This window comes from Danio aesculapii, chromosome 18, assembly GCF_903798145.1.
Source record: "Danio aesculapii chromosome 18, fDanAes4.1, whole genome shotgun sequence".
NCBI classification, from domain to species: Eukaryota; Metazoa; Chordata; class Actinopteri; order Cypriniformes; family Danionidae; genus Danio; species Danio aesculapii.
This window is the reverse complement of record NC_079452.1, coordinates 36174300-36192307: the sequence shown is the minus strand read 5'-3', so window position 1 is coordinate 36192307 and position 18008 is coordinate 36174300. Positions and strand designations below refer to the sequence as shown.

Genomic DNA, 18008 nt, shown 5'->3' with positions numbered 1-18008 from the left:
TTTTTTTTTTGGCAGTTTTTGTTATCGGGAACCTGCCAGAGGCCGCTGTGTACGCCTTTTGAGATGTCAAATTTGTGCCATTCGCACCTGCTGTTCTCATTTAAATCCACCAGAGGCTGCTGTCGACTGACTGACTGAATGACTGATTAATCGACTGAACCACCCTCCTCCTCCTTCCCTAAACCCAACCAATAGTGTTTTCAAAAGCACCCTTTGACCTGCCCACCCACTTCCCTAAATCCAACAACAGTTTTAAAAAGCAATCCAGAAAAAGAAAAGCCCTCGCCTGATTTTTACCATGTTTTCAGATTTTACTATGTTCTCACCTTGTTATTTACTTGTTTATTTTATTTTTGAGCACCTGTTTTTGTCTTACCCGCTTTCTAGAACTGCTCTTTGTCTCCAACCCTGTCATTGTGGTCAACTCCTTTCTGCATCTCAAGTCCACCGACATACATGGCGAGCTAACTGGACAAACTGGCAACAGCGGGAAAGCTGTCCATACGGAAGTAACCGGTCAAGCATCAAGAAATGGCGTCATACCGCAACCATCAAACCGTTCGTTTTAAAGACGAAATCCTGGCATACGCACTTCTAGCTACCTAATTCTCTATCTCCAGAAATGTACATAGGGCTACATTTTCAGAACGAGCCTGAGTTGTTTTTTCTGTTTTACAAAATGTAAAATTATAACAGTAGTAATGGGATAAAAATTCAGATAGAAATAACCTTTTGAAAGAATCATAATTCATTAAAATTCTATTATATTAATTACACTGTTACACCTGTAGGTGGCAAGAAATCAAAAAAATCCAGAATTGATCTGAAAGAATAATTAAGCGATGTATTCCGTTTATAGATAAAAGTGTTTGATAGTTAAGCAGTGTTGCTAGATTTAGCGGTTTCACACCCAATTGGGCGGTTTTGAATGCGATAGTGCGGGTAAAAAAATGGTTGACAAAATTTGGGCGGTTTTGAAACGTAACTTTTATATGAACTCATTCAACAAAATATAGCTGCGTGCTCCTATTCCATTCAGTTATTAGTGACCAGTGCATAGCGCAAACCATGTGGGCTCAGCCGCAAGAAGAGGTGAAGGAAATTTGTATCAAAATCTGACTCCCGGACAAATCTGACTCCCGATCCTATGCGCATCACGTAGTGCCTGCAGTTACACTCACAGCAATTTATTATCATACTTTTATCGATCATTTTTTTCCACATTTGACCGCAAGAACAAAGATAGAAGTGTTGTCTGCTTGACAAGCTGCACCTAATTATGTTAAAAAAAAATTTCAACACCAAATAGGATGCATTTATACCCCATTTCGAAAGTAAAACATACTCTAACATTAGTGCAATGTGTGGGTGAGAAGAGAGTGTTTCGATGTGATCCACTTATGTTGTGGCTCTGTGTCTGCTGGTGTTGGCTGCTGTATGGTTAAAAAATATGACTGTTAAAGTAACTAGGTTAATTGCGATGTAAATTAAAATGAAATAAAATATTAATGTAATATTTTGGGCATTTTTTTGTGCGTTTTGGCAGGTTTTGAACAACTTTTGGGCTGGAAATTGTCAGCAATATCTGGCAACACTGTAGTTGTGACTTTACACAGTAATTGTATTGAACAGAACACAGAACTAACTTAAGTATCATGATGAAAATAGCACAATTCACAGCAGAATTCAAATGGGCCTCTCATTTGATGGAGTTTGCATTGATTCTGTTATTTCCTCACTCAAAATCTGCATTAAAACTACCAAAATTGCACAAAAAGCACTTCATAAATAAATGTGACTTGACTGTAATCTGTTTCTCTTCAATATACAGCAGCCATCTAGAGAATTGTATTTTTTGTTAGGAGCTCCTTTAGATAAAGCTCTTCCATTCATTCGCTAAATGCAGCGCAACCTGCAAATGGCAAAAGCAATAACAATAATACCACTTTGTATTCAACATTTATTACTGCAAAAGCTGGCTCCCTAAAGCTCTGTAAATGAGTGCATACTAACAACAAAGAGCCCAGATATGCTACAAATGCCTGCCACAAGATTGCAGAATATTTGAAAACATAGCGTGGCACATTCCAGTTGAAATACAACTACCACCTAGTAAACATCAGCCAAGGTTTGTTTTATTTTGTCAGCCTGTCTTTATTGCAGAGCGGGAACAGATTTGTATTTAAAAGTAAGATGAATATATAGCCAGTTCAGTTCAGAGGTGCAATTCCTCCATGGGACCACGGCAATGCAGAGCTTCATCTGACACTGTATCGATTCCTGGCAGCTGCCTTTGGCAACGGCTGTAGCTGGCTAATATAGTGAGCTTTCAACCACCCCCACAGCGGTACAGTCCCAATAAATCAGGTCCAATGATAATAGAGAATCTTGACCTACTAATCTGTAATAAGCAGAGTGCTCGGCACTGAAGGCACAGAGCCAGCCCGTGCTGCCCACCGGTGTGACAGAAAGCAGATAAACACCAAGAGGGGAAGAGGATTTTTTTTTAAACAACAATATTCTCATTTTATATTTTCATGCCTCAGCAAAATTTATAATTTGAATACATCCAATTGATTTCAGGTGCAAATCTGAAGGCAGAGATTTTTTCTATATTATTGACCACACTACTATATGCTGTGCATTTCAAAATGTAGTCTGGCAATGTACACACACTGCATTCCAATATGTGATTAAATCCCCTAAATTAGATTTTCATTAGTGTATGGAACACAAAATGGAGGTAACCATAGCAATGTTCTGGATATACACTATTTTTCCAAAGCAACGTTACAGCACGAATAACTTATGTTCAGGATTTTGAGCTGAACCATCAACAAAGCTATTTATTTTTGAGGCTGCTTCACAGAACACTCTTTTGAAGTGTCGCCATGTCCACTTATAAGCATTTTGGGCTTGTGTTTGAACTGTGACATTCAAAGCATTTCAGTTTATGGAGTTAATTAAATTTTCAGTTGCTGGTTGGGATGTTGGTCTTACTGCCAATATAAACCATTTTAATTTTGTTCTTATTTTGCTCTTTTAGCAAAATATGACAACACAAACCAGTTAAGGCCCATACTTCTTTTTATGTTAAAACAGAAGAGTCACATCTGTTGTGTGCTTACATCCACTGCTACAGGGGCGCCTGCAGGATTTTATTCCAAGGTACGCACAAATCAAGCACCGCCCTGCCTCCTTCCCCAATCATGTCAAGGAACACTGATGCTTACTGTCAAAGGCAACATTATTTAAGGGCATTCATTATGACATTAATTGTTTCCTTTTTAATTGTAATATTTCATTAAAATTTAAATCTAATAACAGCACATCAGCACCAAGGAAAAATCAGACGCTCAAGAGCAAATCTTTAAAATTATGACATATTAAAAAATTGCAAATATATGACAGATGATTGTGATGCAATACAATTAGTGAAACATTAATTAAATCCTTACTTTTCACTGACCGAAAATCATCCACCCGCACAGTTGCGTAGTGGAAGGGCTCAAACAAAAATATAATTTGTATATTTTCTTGGACAAAAAAAAATATTTTTAAAACAAATTTGCGCAGCAGCTGGATCTGATCTGTCAGATGAAAGAGACCGTTTCCACGGCTCAGGTGCTGATGAGACTGTAATCTCCACTCCGTGTGGGGGATCAGTATTTGTCTTATTAGTTTTAGGCTTTTTGGCAAGTGTCTCAATTAAGTTTATTTGTTTTAAAGAGCATTTACTAGTTTTGAACATTGTTTTAAACAATAGCTATCTGAATTGTAATTTTTAGTGTGCGGAAAAAATACCAGCAAAACGAAAGCCAATAGATTTCTTTACCCATCTCCCACCATGTAAGTACATACACACTTAAAAACACACAAACGCACACCTTTATTTGTTGTCATTCTTTCTTGATTTGTCAATATATCATAGTGTATACTGTTTAATAATCAATTTAAATTATGGAATAAATAAATAAAATAAAAGCGGCATTAATTCCTGCCCTCTCATGGTAGGTACGCACAGTGCGTACAGCCATACGGCTGCAGGCGTCACTGCACTGCTACACTGGCTCTGGAATCTCTTTTGTGTTAAGAACTGACTTAAAGGGAAAGTTCACCCAAACAGGTATTACTCACCCATAGGTTATCAGAGATGTTGGTGACTTTTTTCTTCAGTAAGCATTAAAGAACATTTTAAGCTGGATTTGTTGTCCTTGGTGATTCATATAATAACAGTGAAAATTTATATTTTTTCAATAAAAAAAATAAAAATTGTCTTGTCTAAAAAAACTGGATAAAAAGAAGACAAAAAGTAAGATTTTTATTTATTTGTATTCTTTTTTCAGCCTTAAATTAAATGGATAGTTCACCCAAACATTTCTTTTTTTTAAGAACATAAAAGACAATATTTTGAAGAATGATAGTTGCTAGGTCCCATCAACTTCCATAATAGAAACAAATACTAATTTGCTGGAATACTGCTCTGTGTGAACACAGAAGAAAAATTGCCAGAAAGAGCGTGTTCATGTTTATATTGTGCTGACATGAGATGTCTACTCTGGCCAATCAGAACATTCAGACACATTCACATCCATGCTGTTCATGAAAATAAAAGACTGAATATTTTTCGAGACACATTTAGCTGCTAGTTGTTAGTCAGATAACGTTTCTATGTTCATTATTGATGCCAACTGTGTAAAAAATTGATAAAAATGGGTAAAAAAGTGATAAAATACTTATGATAAACCGCTATTTGTTTGCCCTCAACCTCTGCTTCAGTTGCTTGACGCGTGTGCATGTGAAGCAATGCTTTGGTGAGCGCCAGCACACACACATATTATGTACATCTCGAGATGTGAAAGTGTTCCTCCATATGTTTTCACTGAAGTTGTTCACAATACTTATCCATCCACAGAATTTGTCAAATGTGTAAACATTCAGCTGTGCTTAGTGCTTTTGCCTTTGAATGTCTTTGGGCATAAGCAGATGCATGAATGCTAAAGCTTTAAATAAAAGTAAAACCATCAACAAAAGCCCGACCCCTTCTATGTTTGCAAATACAAGCGCAGTCGTTTAGAGCTCAATTCTGGTTAATGATGTCAGAATTTACGAGTATTTTGGAATGGATATGTGAATGGTGTTTTCTGGAAAAATTCCGGAACGTCCTTGCCTGTGCGAACAGCGTTTCTTTGAATTTACCAGTAAAGTCGTTCCGGAAATTTTCCGGATATTTACCGGTATCACTGTTTGAAAGGGCCTAATGGGTCCCAGCAACCAGCATTGTTCAAAATATATTTTGTGTTCAACAGAAGAAAGAAACTGGTGTTTTCATTTGGTAGAATACAGCTGTCCATTTCTTAAATTGCTGAACTGTGTGCTTGTGAGCAGAACAGGATTTAGCACTAAATAGTGAATTGGCAATCTAATTTAGCAGTGGCCTTTGTTTCTGTCTTAGTGATGTGCTTTTGACTGCTCTCATTTAAAGAGCTGAACATGCACAGACATGCTGCTAGGAGCATCTAGAGAGCTCATTGCTGTTAAAGCAGCTTGCGAGAAAGGAAAAAAAGGTTAGGTGCATCTCTCTAGTCTCGCCTCAGACTATTTATACACCCACCGTCTCCCTCCAAGGGAGCTCTCCTATTTGACTCGCCAACAGTCGCTGTCTGCATTCGAGAACATGAAATACTGTATCTCCTCCTGCAGCTGTCTGTGATTCCTGCAGCAATCTCATGTGCGTGCAGCCTCTTAAATGTCATCAGGGATGTGCAGTTCAAAGATTAAATGAATTAAATTCAATTTGATGCAGTGTAATACTTGAAAATGCTGTTTGCCGTAGAATCCTTATAAAACAGCCGATTTCTCTTATAGAAAAAACAACTATCATATATCCTGTATGCTATCCATTGCTAGATGTCTATGCATGAAAATTAGCTGCAAGCAACAATTATGGAGTTGTGCACACTAGTGAAATGGAGACCATTGTAATGCAAAGTAGATGTGTGGAAAATACCTTTTAAGGCTGTGCAGATTTGTGTAGTCATGACAACTGCTGACAGAAAGTGTTTTTGAAAACAACAGGTTCAAAGACCAGAAGTAGATTCATTATAGCATTATTTCTTCTGATCTGAAGCAAAGTAAATATGAAATCATTTGCTTTGCATACTCATCATTAGCTTTATATCCATTCTACAGTAAGTCAGAGATGTAAGAGAGAAAAACAACAGGTTCAGAACCCTAGAAGTAGATTCATTACAGGAACATATCCAGGGTGGGGTTTGGGTGGTTCAAAAGACCCACCCCTCATTTACAAAAGTGCAGAATTTGTCCCATACATGAGCTCATTTGTCTTATTTGTCCTATTTTGCCATCATAAATAGTGAAAATAATCCATCGAAAAAAGTTTTAAGACCAAATGGAATCCTCTGTTGGCTGTCACTTCGGTGTGACTTTAGCTAATCAGTTTTGGCCAATGCACACAATTATTTTTCATGAGATCAACATCCAGCTGTGCAAGAAAACATACAATCTGACGTAAGCAAAGTCTTCTTTCACTACTGTGTTGCTTTTAAATAGAGAAAATATTTAGTAACTTTTATTCTAAATCTTGGACCTTATTCCTGAAACAAAAAAATGACCAATGAAAAGGTGTGAAGCGCCAAAAGTGACATATAAAAGTGATATATAAAAGTGATATATCATCATCTTCATCATCATCTTCAGCTTAATCTCGCGAAAACGGAAATGCTTGAAGTTTCTCGATCTTGCAGATTCGCACTCTATAACATCGGAAAGGTCCGACCCTTCCTATCTGAGCATGCAGCTCAACTCATTGTTCAAGCTCTTGTTCTCTCCAAACTGGATTATTGCAACTCTCTACTAGCCGGGCTTCCAGCTAACTCTATAAAACCTCTTCAGCTGCTTCAGAACGCAGCAGCACGAGTGGTCTTTGATGAACCCAAAAGAGCACATGTCACTCCACTACTCACCCGTTTGCACTGGCTGCCAGTTGCTGCTCGCATCCAATTCAAAGCTTTGATGTTTGATTACAAAGCGACCTCTGGCTTTGCTCCTTCTTATCTGCTCTCACTTCTGCAGATATATGTGCCCTCTAGAAACTTGCGTTCTGTGAATGAACATCGCCTCATGGTTCCATCCCTAAGAGGGAAGAAATCACTTTCCCGAACTCTCGCATTCAATCTGCCCAGTTGATGGAATTAACTCCCTAACTACATCAGAACAGCAGAGTCACTTGCTGTTTTCAAGAAACGACTAAAAACTCAACTATTTAGTCTTTAGTCCCTTTCCTTCCTAATCTGTAACTGCCTCTCTGGCTATACAACTAACTGTACTCTCTCTCTCTCTCTCTCAAAAAAAAAAACTTTACTAATGCTTTGCTTCTCTAGCACTTATTCACTGTTGCTCGTATAGTAGTGTAAATTTCTTCCGTGTCCTCATTTGTAAGTCGCTTTGGATAAAAGCGTCTGCTAAGTGACTAAATGTAAATGTAAACGTAAATATTTTAAAATTAATTTGAATACTAGTTTGGCTATTGTCTTCTCCAATAATTTTTAAAAGAACTTTTTTTTGGTTATAATGAACATCAAATAATCTATTTCAACTAAAATATTGCTCTTAATGTCATTCCAAAGAAGTATTTAAATCTCATCATTATATAGTAGCCTAAATAAGGCAAAAAGGCTCAAAAATGGCTGTCTACAGGCCAGCATTATAGCATTATTGCTTCTGACCTAAAGCAAAGAGTTAGTGACGATTAAACATTTTCATTTAAATATGAAATCATTGGCTTTGCATCCTCATCATTAGCTTTATATCAATTCTACAGTGAGTCAGAAATGTGAGAGAACGTTTACATGACAAGAAGAAATCCAGATATGTTGTCAAAATGTTCACATACTGTAGATCCACAAAATCAAACTAAAAACTAATAGACCCATAGTAGTTGTCAATTTGTAAACTGAATTTCAAAAACCTGTTTGGTTTCAAGTTCACCTCAGGCTCCCGAAACCACATTTGTACCATTGCAAATTGTAAATAAAAACATAAAATTTCCAACATTTCAAAGTTTAGGTATGATTTTTTTAAAGTTTCTGAAACAAATATAGCCTATGCTAGTTAAAGGTGCAGTATCACGGCCAAAATGCTAACCATTAGCATAATAGCATAAAGTGTCCTTCCCCTGCCATCCAAACCCATGCCTCCTGAAATCATGAACACGCACCTTAAAGATAAAGAAGTAACTCCAATATTGATTCAGGATTTTCAAAAGTTTTGATTCAGCATTTGTTTTTACTGCTGTCACTCTCTCTTTCGTGCATGTGCAAACGGTGGGTCTGCGTGAACAGTGGTGTGCAGATGTAAAAATCTACATTTGTTGACTGACAGTTTGGGCTACTTTTCAGAATTTTCGGTCGGACAAATTTTAATTGGACAATTTTTTTTTGTCTTATGCCTCACCCAGAATATAAAAATACCTATAAATGCATCTAGATCAATTTACTTTAAACATTACTATTGGAATGTGAAGAGACGTTCAACCAGCACAAGAAAAAATGTTTCTGAAAGTGTCACGAAACACCAAAACCCATTTTTTGAGCTGTAGACAGTCATATATGTGTCCCATGCTGCTATAAACACTATTAGGACATTTACATTTCACTAAAAAGTCAAAATTGGTTGTTTTTGTGTTATTTCGAGCAAATTCGTTCTTCCGGTTGGAAATGAATTTTTGAAGCTGCATCATGGCGATGAGATCCTTCCTTGTGTGTATTCCAAATATTTTTGCGATATTTTTGCAAATATATTTATAGGTCTTTTTATACATATTTTATCCCAAAAATGTGAATGGTGGTTTATCTACAACTTACGCTCAGAAAAAAACAGGCATCAAAAACCTTCTCAATCAACATGCCAAACTTGACAATGATTTACCATACAGCTCTTTGTGTTGCAACAGCCGGGCAGTAAACAAGCAACAAAATAAGATTACTAACAGATCCAATATATGCCTACACACCTTCAGTGCTTGGTCTCGTAAAAAGATTGACTGTGGCCCCAGGTTAGGTTATATGATACCAGTTAGTTAATGGCATTAAATTAGTCTAGCGGGTTTTTACGTGCTTCTCAGTCTCTCCGCATAATAAACATTATTTATTAGCAAGCAGAACACACCTTGTATGTCTTTCCATGCACTGCACCACCATGATCATATTACTGTGCATAAAGCATCCAAATCACACGCACACAGACACACCAAAAACACACCCACACATGTGCACAAACACACAGACGCACACACGACTAAATGGATTTTAAAAAAAGGGAGACATAAAACTGCATGATGACAATGGCCATGTTGTGTAAACCACCAGAGCATTGTTTCGTGTTAATGACATGCCATAGAAAACTCAGTTCCACAGAGAGGATGCACAAGTCTCTCAGGCACAGCCGGGCACTGGTGTATTACCGCCAGAGGAACAATAAGGAAACACAGAAGACAGTAACCACCCTGCTTACTCCATTACCGTATATAAGACAAAACAGAACACTCATATCACACACAATTCAATTTCTCTTCCGCACTAAGACTTTCATATACAGAATTTTTAATCTCAAGAACAAACAGACCAGCTACTGAAAAAAGCTACACAGATCATCACAGTTCGAAATAAATGTGCTTCTGAAAAACATTAGCAGTAACTACAGTAACTCAGTAGCTATGTTTCCATCCAAAGATATGAATTAAATTTATGTGCAAAACTGGAATATTGCATAAAAGATGTGCAAATAATACAAAGAGAACAAAATCTGGTTTACGATTAACTGGTGCCAAATATCAAAAGTAAAAACAAAATTTGCCACGGTAGGAGAATCTGCCCGTATCTATTCTTCATTTAATAAATTATTGTGTCTCAGAAGACAATGCCGACACACCATGAAAGCGTGGTGTCATTTGAAGGCATGAGACGTGGAGCACAGACGCTCTTGATTCTGGAGGTCATTAATAATATAATAACACTAATACTGAAACTGTTACAGCGTTTTAGAATGACCTAAACAACATTTTAGATGTTTTACAGTGTTTTACATGACTTTTTTTAATGCGCATACTGGAATTTGTTCGGTAAAAGTGTTTCCATCGTAGTTTATGCACATCTTTGCTTATCGAATAAAAAGAGTATCCCACTCAGTTATGCGCTTACATTTTTATGCGCATTTTTAAAACTTAAACGTACATCTTGCCATTTCCATCAATCATTTTTTTCATGCACATTTCCAAAATGTGCATAAAAATAGGTGGACAGAAACATAGCTAGTGACACTTGCCGGAGCCTCAATTCATCGGTATAGTCTCAAATACACTGATGTGTGGGATTTACCAACTCAGAAATATGCTCGAAAGTATTTGCAAAGAGGTAGCTAATGCGTGTTACTACGAGCTATTAGATATACCCATGTCATGCATACACACAATTTCTCTCATGTGCGTCCCCCACTGTATGTTGGTGACTGATTTACATTTTTTGTCAATTGCTAACATGCTTTAGTCCAATCTGCAGTCACATTTTCAAAACACAATTCAATAACACAATAAACACAATTAGCACAACATCAGTTTGTTGTGACCATACCCTGAACACAAGTGATGTTGTTTTCACAGTTATGAAAAGTCAAAAAACGAACACGCAAACCAGAAAACCGCAAACATACATTAAAAGACAACCATCCTAAACTGGTGTATGTGTGGTGTATAAATAGTCTGAATGATCAGTAATCACAAGTCTCAGCTGTGTGTGTCTCATCGTCTTTTCGCTCCACGTCATGCATTTAAAAATCTTTAATGCATGTGCATAGCAATCTGTTGATTATCCCTTATTTAAATAAATGAAACAATCAACAGAAAAAGTAAATATATACTTGTATGTATATATATATATATATATATATATATATATATATATATATATATATATATATATATATATATATATATATATATATATATATATAATATTTTGAATTTAAATAGTTTCTTCGTCTTGAATTTACATTAATTTTACATTTGAATAGCCCAAAAAAGTTTTTGTTGTTTAGTTGCGATTAATCATGATTAATCATGATTAATTGCAAAAAAAGTGTGATTTATTAGTTAATTTTTACATTTTTTTGTGCTCTGCTTTCCCTTACAGTTCAAAGACACGTGGCACAGGCGAATTAATTAAACTAAACTGGCCGTAGTGTATGAGTGTGTATGGATGCTCCCATTTTGTAAAACATGCTGGATAAGTTGCCGGTTCATTATGCCGTGGCAACTCCTGATGAATAAAGGGACTAAGCCGAAGAAAAATAAATGAATGAATGAATTCCTTTCGTGGGCAATAAGCAATGAAAGTTAACTAATTTATAGTATTCAAGGACTGTTTTATGTGCTGGCATGAACAGACAAATACACACAAATATGATGCCTAAATATCCTTGTAAAAATATTCATATTTGTCATTTGTGAAGGGTACTGGTTCATAAAAAAAAATGCATGTGTATCATCAGTATTAAGTTTGTGCACTAAGTTATACACAAAATCAAGCCATAAAACCATGATGTTATTTTACACTGATTTAATTATTCGAAGATGTATCAGAGATACTTTAATATTTTTATTTTTTATATTTATATAGTTATTTTTATACTTTCATGTTTACATTTATATTATATTTCTATTTATTTTATAATATTTATATTTGTTATTTGTATTTAGTTGTATTTATTTGTGCTGTTTTTTGTAGTGACTCTGTAATAAAGCTTGAAATATACAGCATGTCGTTTTCTGCCTATTTTGGCTGATTAGAAAAATAATCCTCTTCTTGACTCAAATACTGTAATATGATCCAAATCATGAGTTTTGCTGAAAAATCACATGCCTTGTTAACATGCAGTTGTCAAGTTATCAACGATATCAACAGAAAGTCTAAAAGGGGTCATCAATATAAACTGCAAATATAAATCATAATGTAAAGGTAAATATGAAACATGTTACTACTTTCATAATAAGTGCACTTCTAATTAGAAAATAACAAACAAATAATATATATAAACATGTATAGACCAGGCATTATAAATCATCATTCTAATGTCAGTTCACCTAAATATGATTCAAACAAACAAAAATAACTACTTATTATCTTATCTTAAAATCTGTAGTTTCAAAATGTAAACTCAAGCTGCTATACAGCCCCTTGGGTCCATCAGCATTCTTAGAGCCACTGTCATAATGCTAGCTGAGGTAGATTAAAATCTAAAGCTATTTTTGGCCAACAGTGTGCCAGATGCGGGCACGCAAATCACTAAATATCCTAATATCGCACATCAGCATTTGAAGCTATGCCCTCAGCTTTACACAATGACAGATATGTGAACGTGCACTGTCATTCAAAAAGGTAGTTTGGGCATAGTCTGTATTTTTTAATTAACATCAGAAATAAAAGGTCTCTTTTCCTGTGTGAAGGTGGAGGATTGTAGAAGCCAGAGTCAAAGGCTCATGTTAAGGGCGTATTACAAGAGACTGACTCTGTCATATCTAAAAGGCCAGGGAAACAGCACAGAGCCAAATAAGATTTAGCACATAAAAATGCAAAGCTGTCTGTTTCTAAGTGGGCCACCTTTAAACATAAAAGGAAAATGTTCTAGAGATTGTGACCCCATGGGATGCAAGATTGCATAATAACAGAACAAAAATGAATGTAAAACTACATAGTTAATGTAGAAATTTACTTAAATTTCCACAAGAACAGTTTGTCCCTTACAAATGCAATACATTTATAAGCTACTAACTTACAGAAATACTGCAGATATCAGAGCAAAAACTGTCTATACTAGTGCATACTTTCTCATTCAATAATGAGGACACTGGTGTACAGAACACCCCATCTAAGCCAATTATATTATAGTTAAATTTGCCTTTCTGCAGCTGTTTCTACCCTGCACACATTAGCTGCAAATTTACTGATTACAAAGACAGGGTGTGAAAGTATTTGCACAGATCCCCAAATTTAGCAAACAGCAGATCACATGTGATTGTTGATTAGCATGCAAAGAAGACAAAGTGAGATGCGTGCTGATTGTCAAAACAGAGCTCCTGCAATTTGTCAGGATAAAGATGCCAACGGTGCATATTTAACCAGGTAAGCTGCTATCCTGACACTGCCAAGTGTTTACTGATTAATTCCAAATTTAAGTCTACTGTATAAACGTTAACTTAAGGCGTACTCACACTAGCTACAGTTGCCTTGAACTGTGCCGAAATGCAATTGTCCCCCATACCCTCTACACTGACACTCACACTTCATGCTTACGTCATCGATGATGCTACTGTTCAGTTGAACAAGAAGATAAGCTCTCTCACTCAGCACAGAGGTGATTGTTCAGTTACATTGTTTTGTGTTACTTTTAGTCGTTTGAGATGCAGTGACATGCAGTCGAATATTTTGCGGAATAGATCCAGCACTTTTGATGCTAAGAAATGTTTATGAAGTCCTCATGCTGCATGCATTAGGAGGTTTGCTAAAGGTGCAGCTGTCATGTCACGACAGTTTGTGTTCATTGAAAAGTAAGAATGATTAGAAGAATTAATAAATCCATATGAAACAGTCCCTTAAAAGTGACGTCGTGTCTTCAGTTTCGGGCTCAGACACGCTTTGTACACACTACAAGCATACCATGCCAAACCCCAACCGAACCACGATCTGGCACACCTCTTCCAACTGGGCCAGGGCCGGCCAACTGAACCATGCCTGAGACCAATTTGGAGTACTCACACTTGTCAAATGAATCGTGAAATGCGCCAGGGCACGGTTCGGATAGCATAGTGTGAGTGCACCCATACTTTAACAATCCAAAGACACTTACAAAATACTAAATAACCTAAAGAGATCACCCAACAATTTTATTTGTCATAATTTACTCTCACTTTAATTGTTTTCAAAAGCCTGTAACCATTGACTTGCAGAGTATTTTTTCCCTACTATGGATGTCATTAGCTTTGTTTCCATTCAAAGATGCTAATTAATTTATGCACAAAACTGAACTATCGCATAAAAGATGTGCGAATAAAGCAGCGTTTACATGCAATTAGACAAAGAGAACAAAATTGTCACTTCCCGATTAATTGGCACCAAATATAAACAGTAAAGAGGGAGTTTGCTGTGGTAGGAGAAGCTGTGTCAATCTTTTCTTTATTTAATAAATTACTCACGCCTCAAAAGACAATGCCGACACATAATGAACATGTGGTGGTGTTTGAAGGCGTGAGACATGGAGTACAGACGCTCTTGACTATTCTGGAGGTCATTAATAATATAATAACACTAAGTGAAGTTTATTTATAAACTAATTTCGAGAGGATCTCGTGCTTATGATTGCTTGCGGCTGGTCTTGCATTATCCAATTTATAGTTCACAAATCAGACGATTCATAAGCCACTATAAATACCCTTAGTTCCATATAACAGCCATCTTCATTTTGAAGAATCCCCCCATCCACCCCTACTTCTCCTACTTTCTAAGACGGGTGGCAGGGTGGTCCAGTGGTTAGCACTGTTGCCTCACAGCAAGAACGTCACTGGTTCTAGTCCTTACCAAGCCAGCCAACATTTCTGTGCAGAATTTACACGTTCTCCCCATGCTTACACAGGTTTCCTGCAGGTTCCCTGGTTTCCTCCCACCGTTCAAAAACATGCAACTTAAGTTAATTGACTAATCCAAATCGGCACCTCAGACATGCACCTAGTAAGTAGTTATCTCTTAAGAGCAATCACTTTCTGTTTATTAGCAACTACAGCAGGGAAGTTCTCGAGATCTACCTGAGCTCAAACTCCCCTCTCGCCTTGCAAACGGAAGGGAGCCCCGGGCTCAAGGATCTTATGAGCTCAGGGCTCTCTCCCGGGACCTCAAGTGTGAACTCTTGAATACTGAAATGGTTACGGTGTTTTAGAATTACCAAAACAACATTTTAGATGTTTTACTATGTGGTCAGCCTGCTGGTTTGTCCATTCACACATTTTTTTATCATCACATTACCTTTTTTAATGCGCATCCTAGAATTTGTTTAGTAGAAGTGTTTCCATTGTAGTTTATGCGCATAGTTCCTTATTGAATAAAAAGAATATAATACTCAGTTATGCGCATGTTTTTTTATGTGCATTTTCAAAATTTTTGTGCATCTTGGCATTTTCATCAACCATTTTTTATGCGCATAAAAATAGTTGGATATAAACAGCAAAATCTGCTTTCCTTAAAATATTATATTTTGTGTTTAAGTGAATACAGAAACTCATAAAGGTTTGGAATCACTAAAGCGTGAGTAAATAGTGAGTACATTTACATTTTTGGTTTGAACTATCCCTTCAAATATATAAGAAATTGGATAAGTATTACTAAAAGTGGCGAGGCTACCAGTGGTATATGATTTGCAGTGTGCCACTGACAGAGTACAGCTGCAACTGGACATTGAACAGACAAACCTTACAGAATGTTTATCGCATGTCTTGTTCTCTTTAGTGCACTGTAATCCATAAATCAAACCCTTTTCTCATTAAATTACATCTGCAATCACGGCTCGGATGAAAACACTCAACACAGCTTGTGAGGGTCACAAGCACAGGAAGTCACATTAGCATAAATGATGGACGGTTGACATGCTGTACTTGTGGCCATGCCCACACTGCAGATGGCGTGGAAGCTTTAGAGCATCAGTCCATTTGCACAAAGTAGACATTTAACTACTTAACCAACCCCCATGCTCAAAATCCCCTGCATTTATTGGAATATCATGAGGAACACCAACCCCACCTCGTATTCCTAGCTGCCGCAGATCCTATCAAATAACGCACAACCTTCAATCACTTTAACAGAGTGTGCTGCAAGCTGTAGCTCTTTACAATCAGCCTGTTACGTAATCACACATTTTGTCCAAACACAGGGATTCTTCCCCCAGACTCAGCACTCAGCACGTTTCAGCATTAGCGTGACGCTACGCTCTCATACACCACTCATGCAGATTACCGCCTCTGCTCTCCAAGCTTAGTGTTTACTCTGGGCCTGGGCAGCTCACCAAATAAAGTTTATTCACATTTGCAATGCAGAATGCATGTTTCATTATAAAGCCCATTTGAAGTCTTGTTTCGCACAGTACAGCCATTTTAAGTAATCGCAGAAACACTGCTGCTCGTTTTCATTTACCAAGCTTTAAATTCCCAAATCGTTAAATTTATTAGTGGATTTAAATCACCACTGGGACAACAATGCCTATTTTACTTATGCAGTCTTTGGATTCACAAGTTATTTAATCTCTTTTAAATCTCATCTCATTTTTTGTTGACTTAGTCTAAACTGGTGCTATTGGTCAAAGCTGAAAGAATGCCAATCACTCATTGGTCCCTGCAGAGCACTAATGCATTTATTGGCTCTTCTGCTGCATTCTCAGCTCCTGTGTAGCTTTAGTTAAATTACAAGGATTTGGAAAGAGCCTTCTGGAGAATGAGTGAGCATAACAGAGGTTATAAACAGCACACTGCAGAAAATCCCAGATTTTTTTTTCAACTGTCAGACACATGCGCCCAAGAACATAGGTGGATTAATCATTAACACAAAAGATCTAAGACTAGAGAAAGACGTCAGTCAAAAGAGGTTGTTCTCTAGACACCATCAGACAGGCTATTGGATTTAGGGGGTAGATGACTCTCTAAAGTAGTCTAAAGTAGTTCAATGAGAGAATCAAAGCAATCCAACCAATCTATCTATCCACCAAAGTCAATAGAATTAAGAAACATATTAAATATAAAGTCAATGACTTACCTCTGCAAGATGAGGCATAGGGTTAAATCCACAGAGTTGACATACCACGCTTTTACATTCAGTGCAGGTATTGTAATTAGGAGGGTCTTTCGAGCCCATGTTTAGGGCAATTTTACAGAGCGGACAAGTGGATGGCTGAGGTAAACTTTCAGGATGTGTCAGTAATGTATCCCTTCCAGATTCAGGTGTATCTTTTTCTGATGCAGGTATGCTTGATAATTTGTCCACACTGACTTGCTCTGCTTTCTTTTCAACCTGCTCTTTTACCTCTTTTGCAAGAGTATTGTTGTCGGTTTCAGTTGTAACAGATCCTTTGCGAGGTGTCAGTGGTGTAGTTCTGGCAGAAGCCACTGAGCCTTTGCGGGAGGCTGGTGCTGTGGTAGCTTTACCAGAGCCAGTAGAAACTGTGGAGCCTTTTCTTGAAGTTGGTGGTGTTGTGGGTAGCTCATCTTGAACAGCTGAAGAGATCAGATTAGATGCTGAGCTAAATAATGAAGATCCAAATCCCATAACTTTCCCAGAGACAGCAGAAACAGACTGTGGTGAGGGTGATCGGGATCTCGCTGTTTCTGTCAGGCCACCAAAGCCACTGAAGAACCTCCCTGTAGATGACTCAGATGGTTTTGGAGAAGGAGGTTGTGCTTTAGAACCACCTAATCCAAAACCAAAGAAACTCGACTCCTGTTTTGGGGGTTCAGTCTTGGAAGGTGGAGCAGATTTTACAGGAGTAATTGTATCCTTGGTTGATTGTTGTTGTGTTTTCTCAGGTTCCATTTTAGTGTTGTCCTGCTTAGGAAGATCTTTGCTAGTGGTGATCTTATCAGTTGTCTTGGCATCACTGCTGGTCTTTTTAATGGAAATGTCTTGCTTTATTTCCTGAGCAGGTGCTACTTTCTTTTCAGTGGGAGCTGCAATTGGATTCTCATCAGGTGTGGACTCAACTGGAGCTGTAGCTACCTTGTCAACTTTGGATGTATTTTGATTGTCCTTCACTAAAAGAACTGTTTGTGCCTTTACTGGAGGACTTTTCAATTCTCCCTGTGCCCGTTGTACCTGGCAATTCAGGCAGAGCCATTCATCAACCTGCAAAAATTATATAATAAGACATTATATCCTCAACTATGTCTTAAAATTCTGTCTAAA

General features: G+C 37.2%; 1 protein-coding gene across 1 annotated transcript in view; it reads right to left on the bottom strand.

Moving 5' to 3' along the window:
• The window catches only part of pclob (piccolo presynaptic cytomatrix protein b), a 120174-nt gene that overhangs the window by 79659 nt on the left and 22507 nt on the right, over positions 1–18008 (bottom strand). Inside the window, exon 17 of the mRNA XM_056478028.1 lies at positions 16866–17948. Within this exon, the coding sequence (XP_056334003.1) occupies positions 16866–17948 (1083 nt within the window). The remainder of the gene's footprint in view (positions 1–16865; positions 17949–18008) is intronic.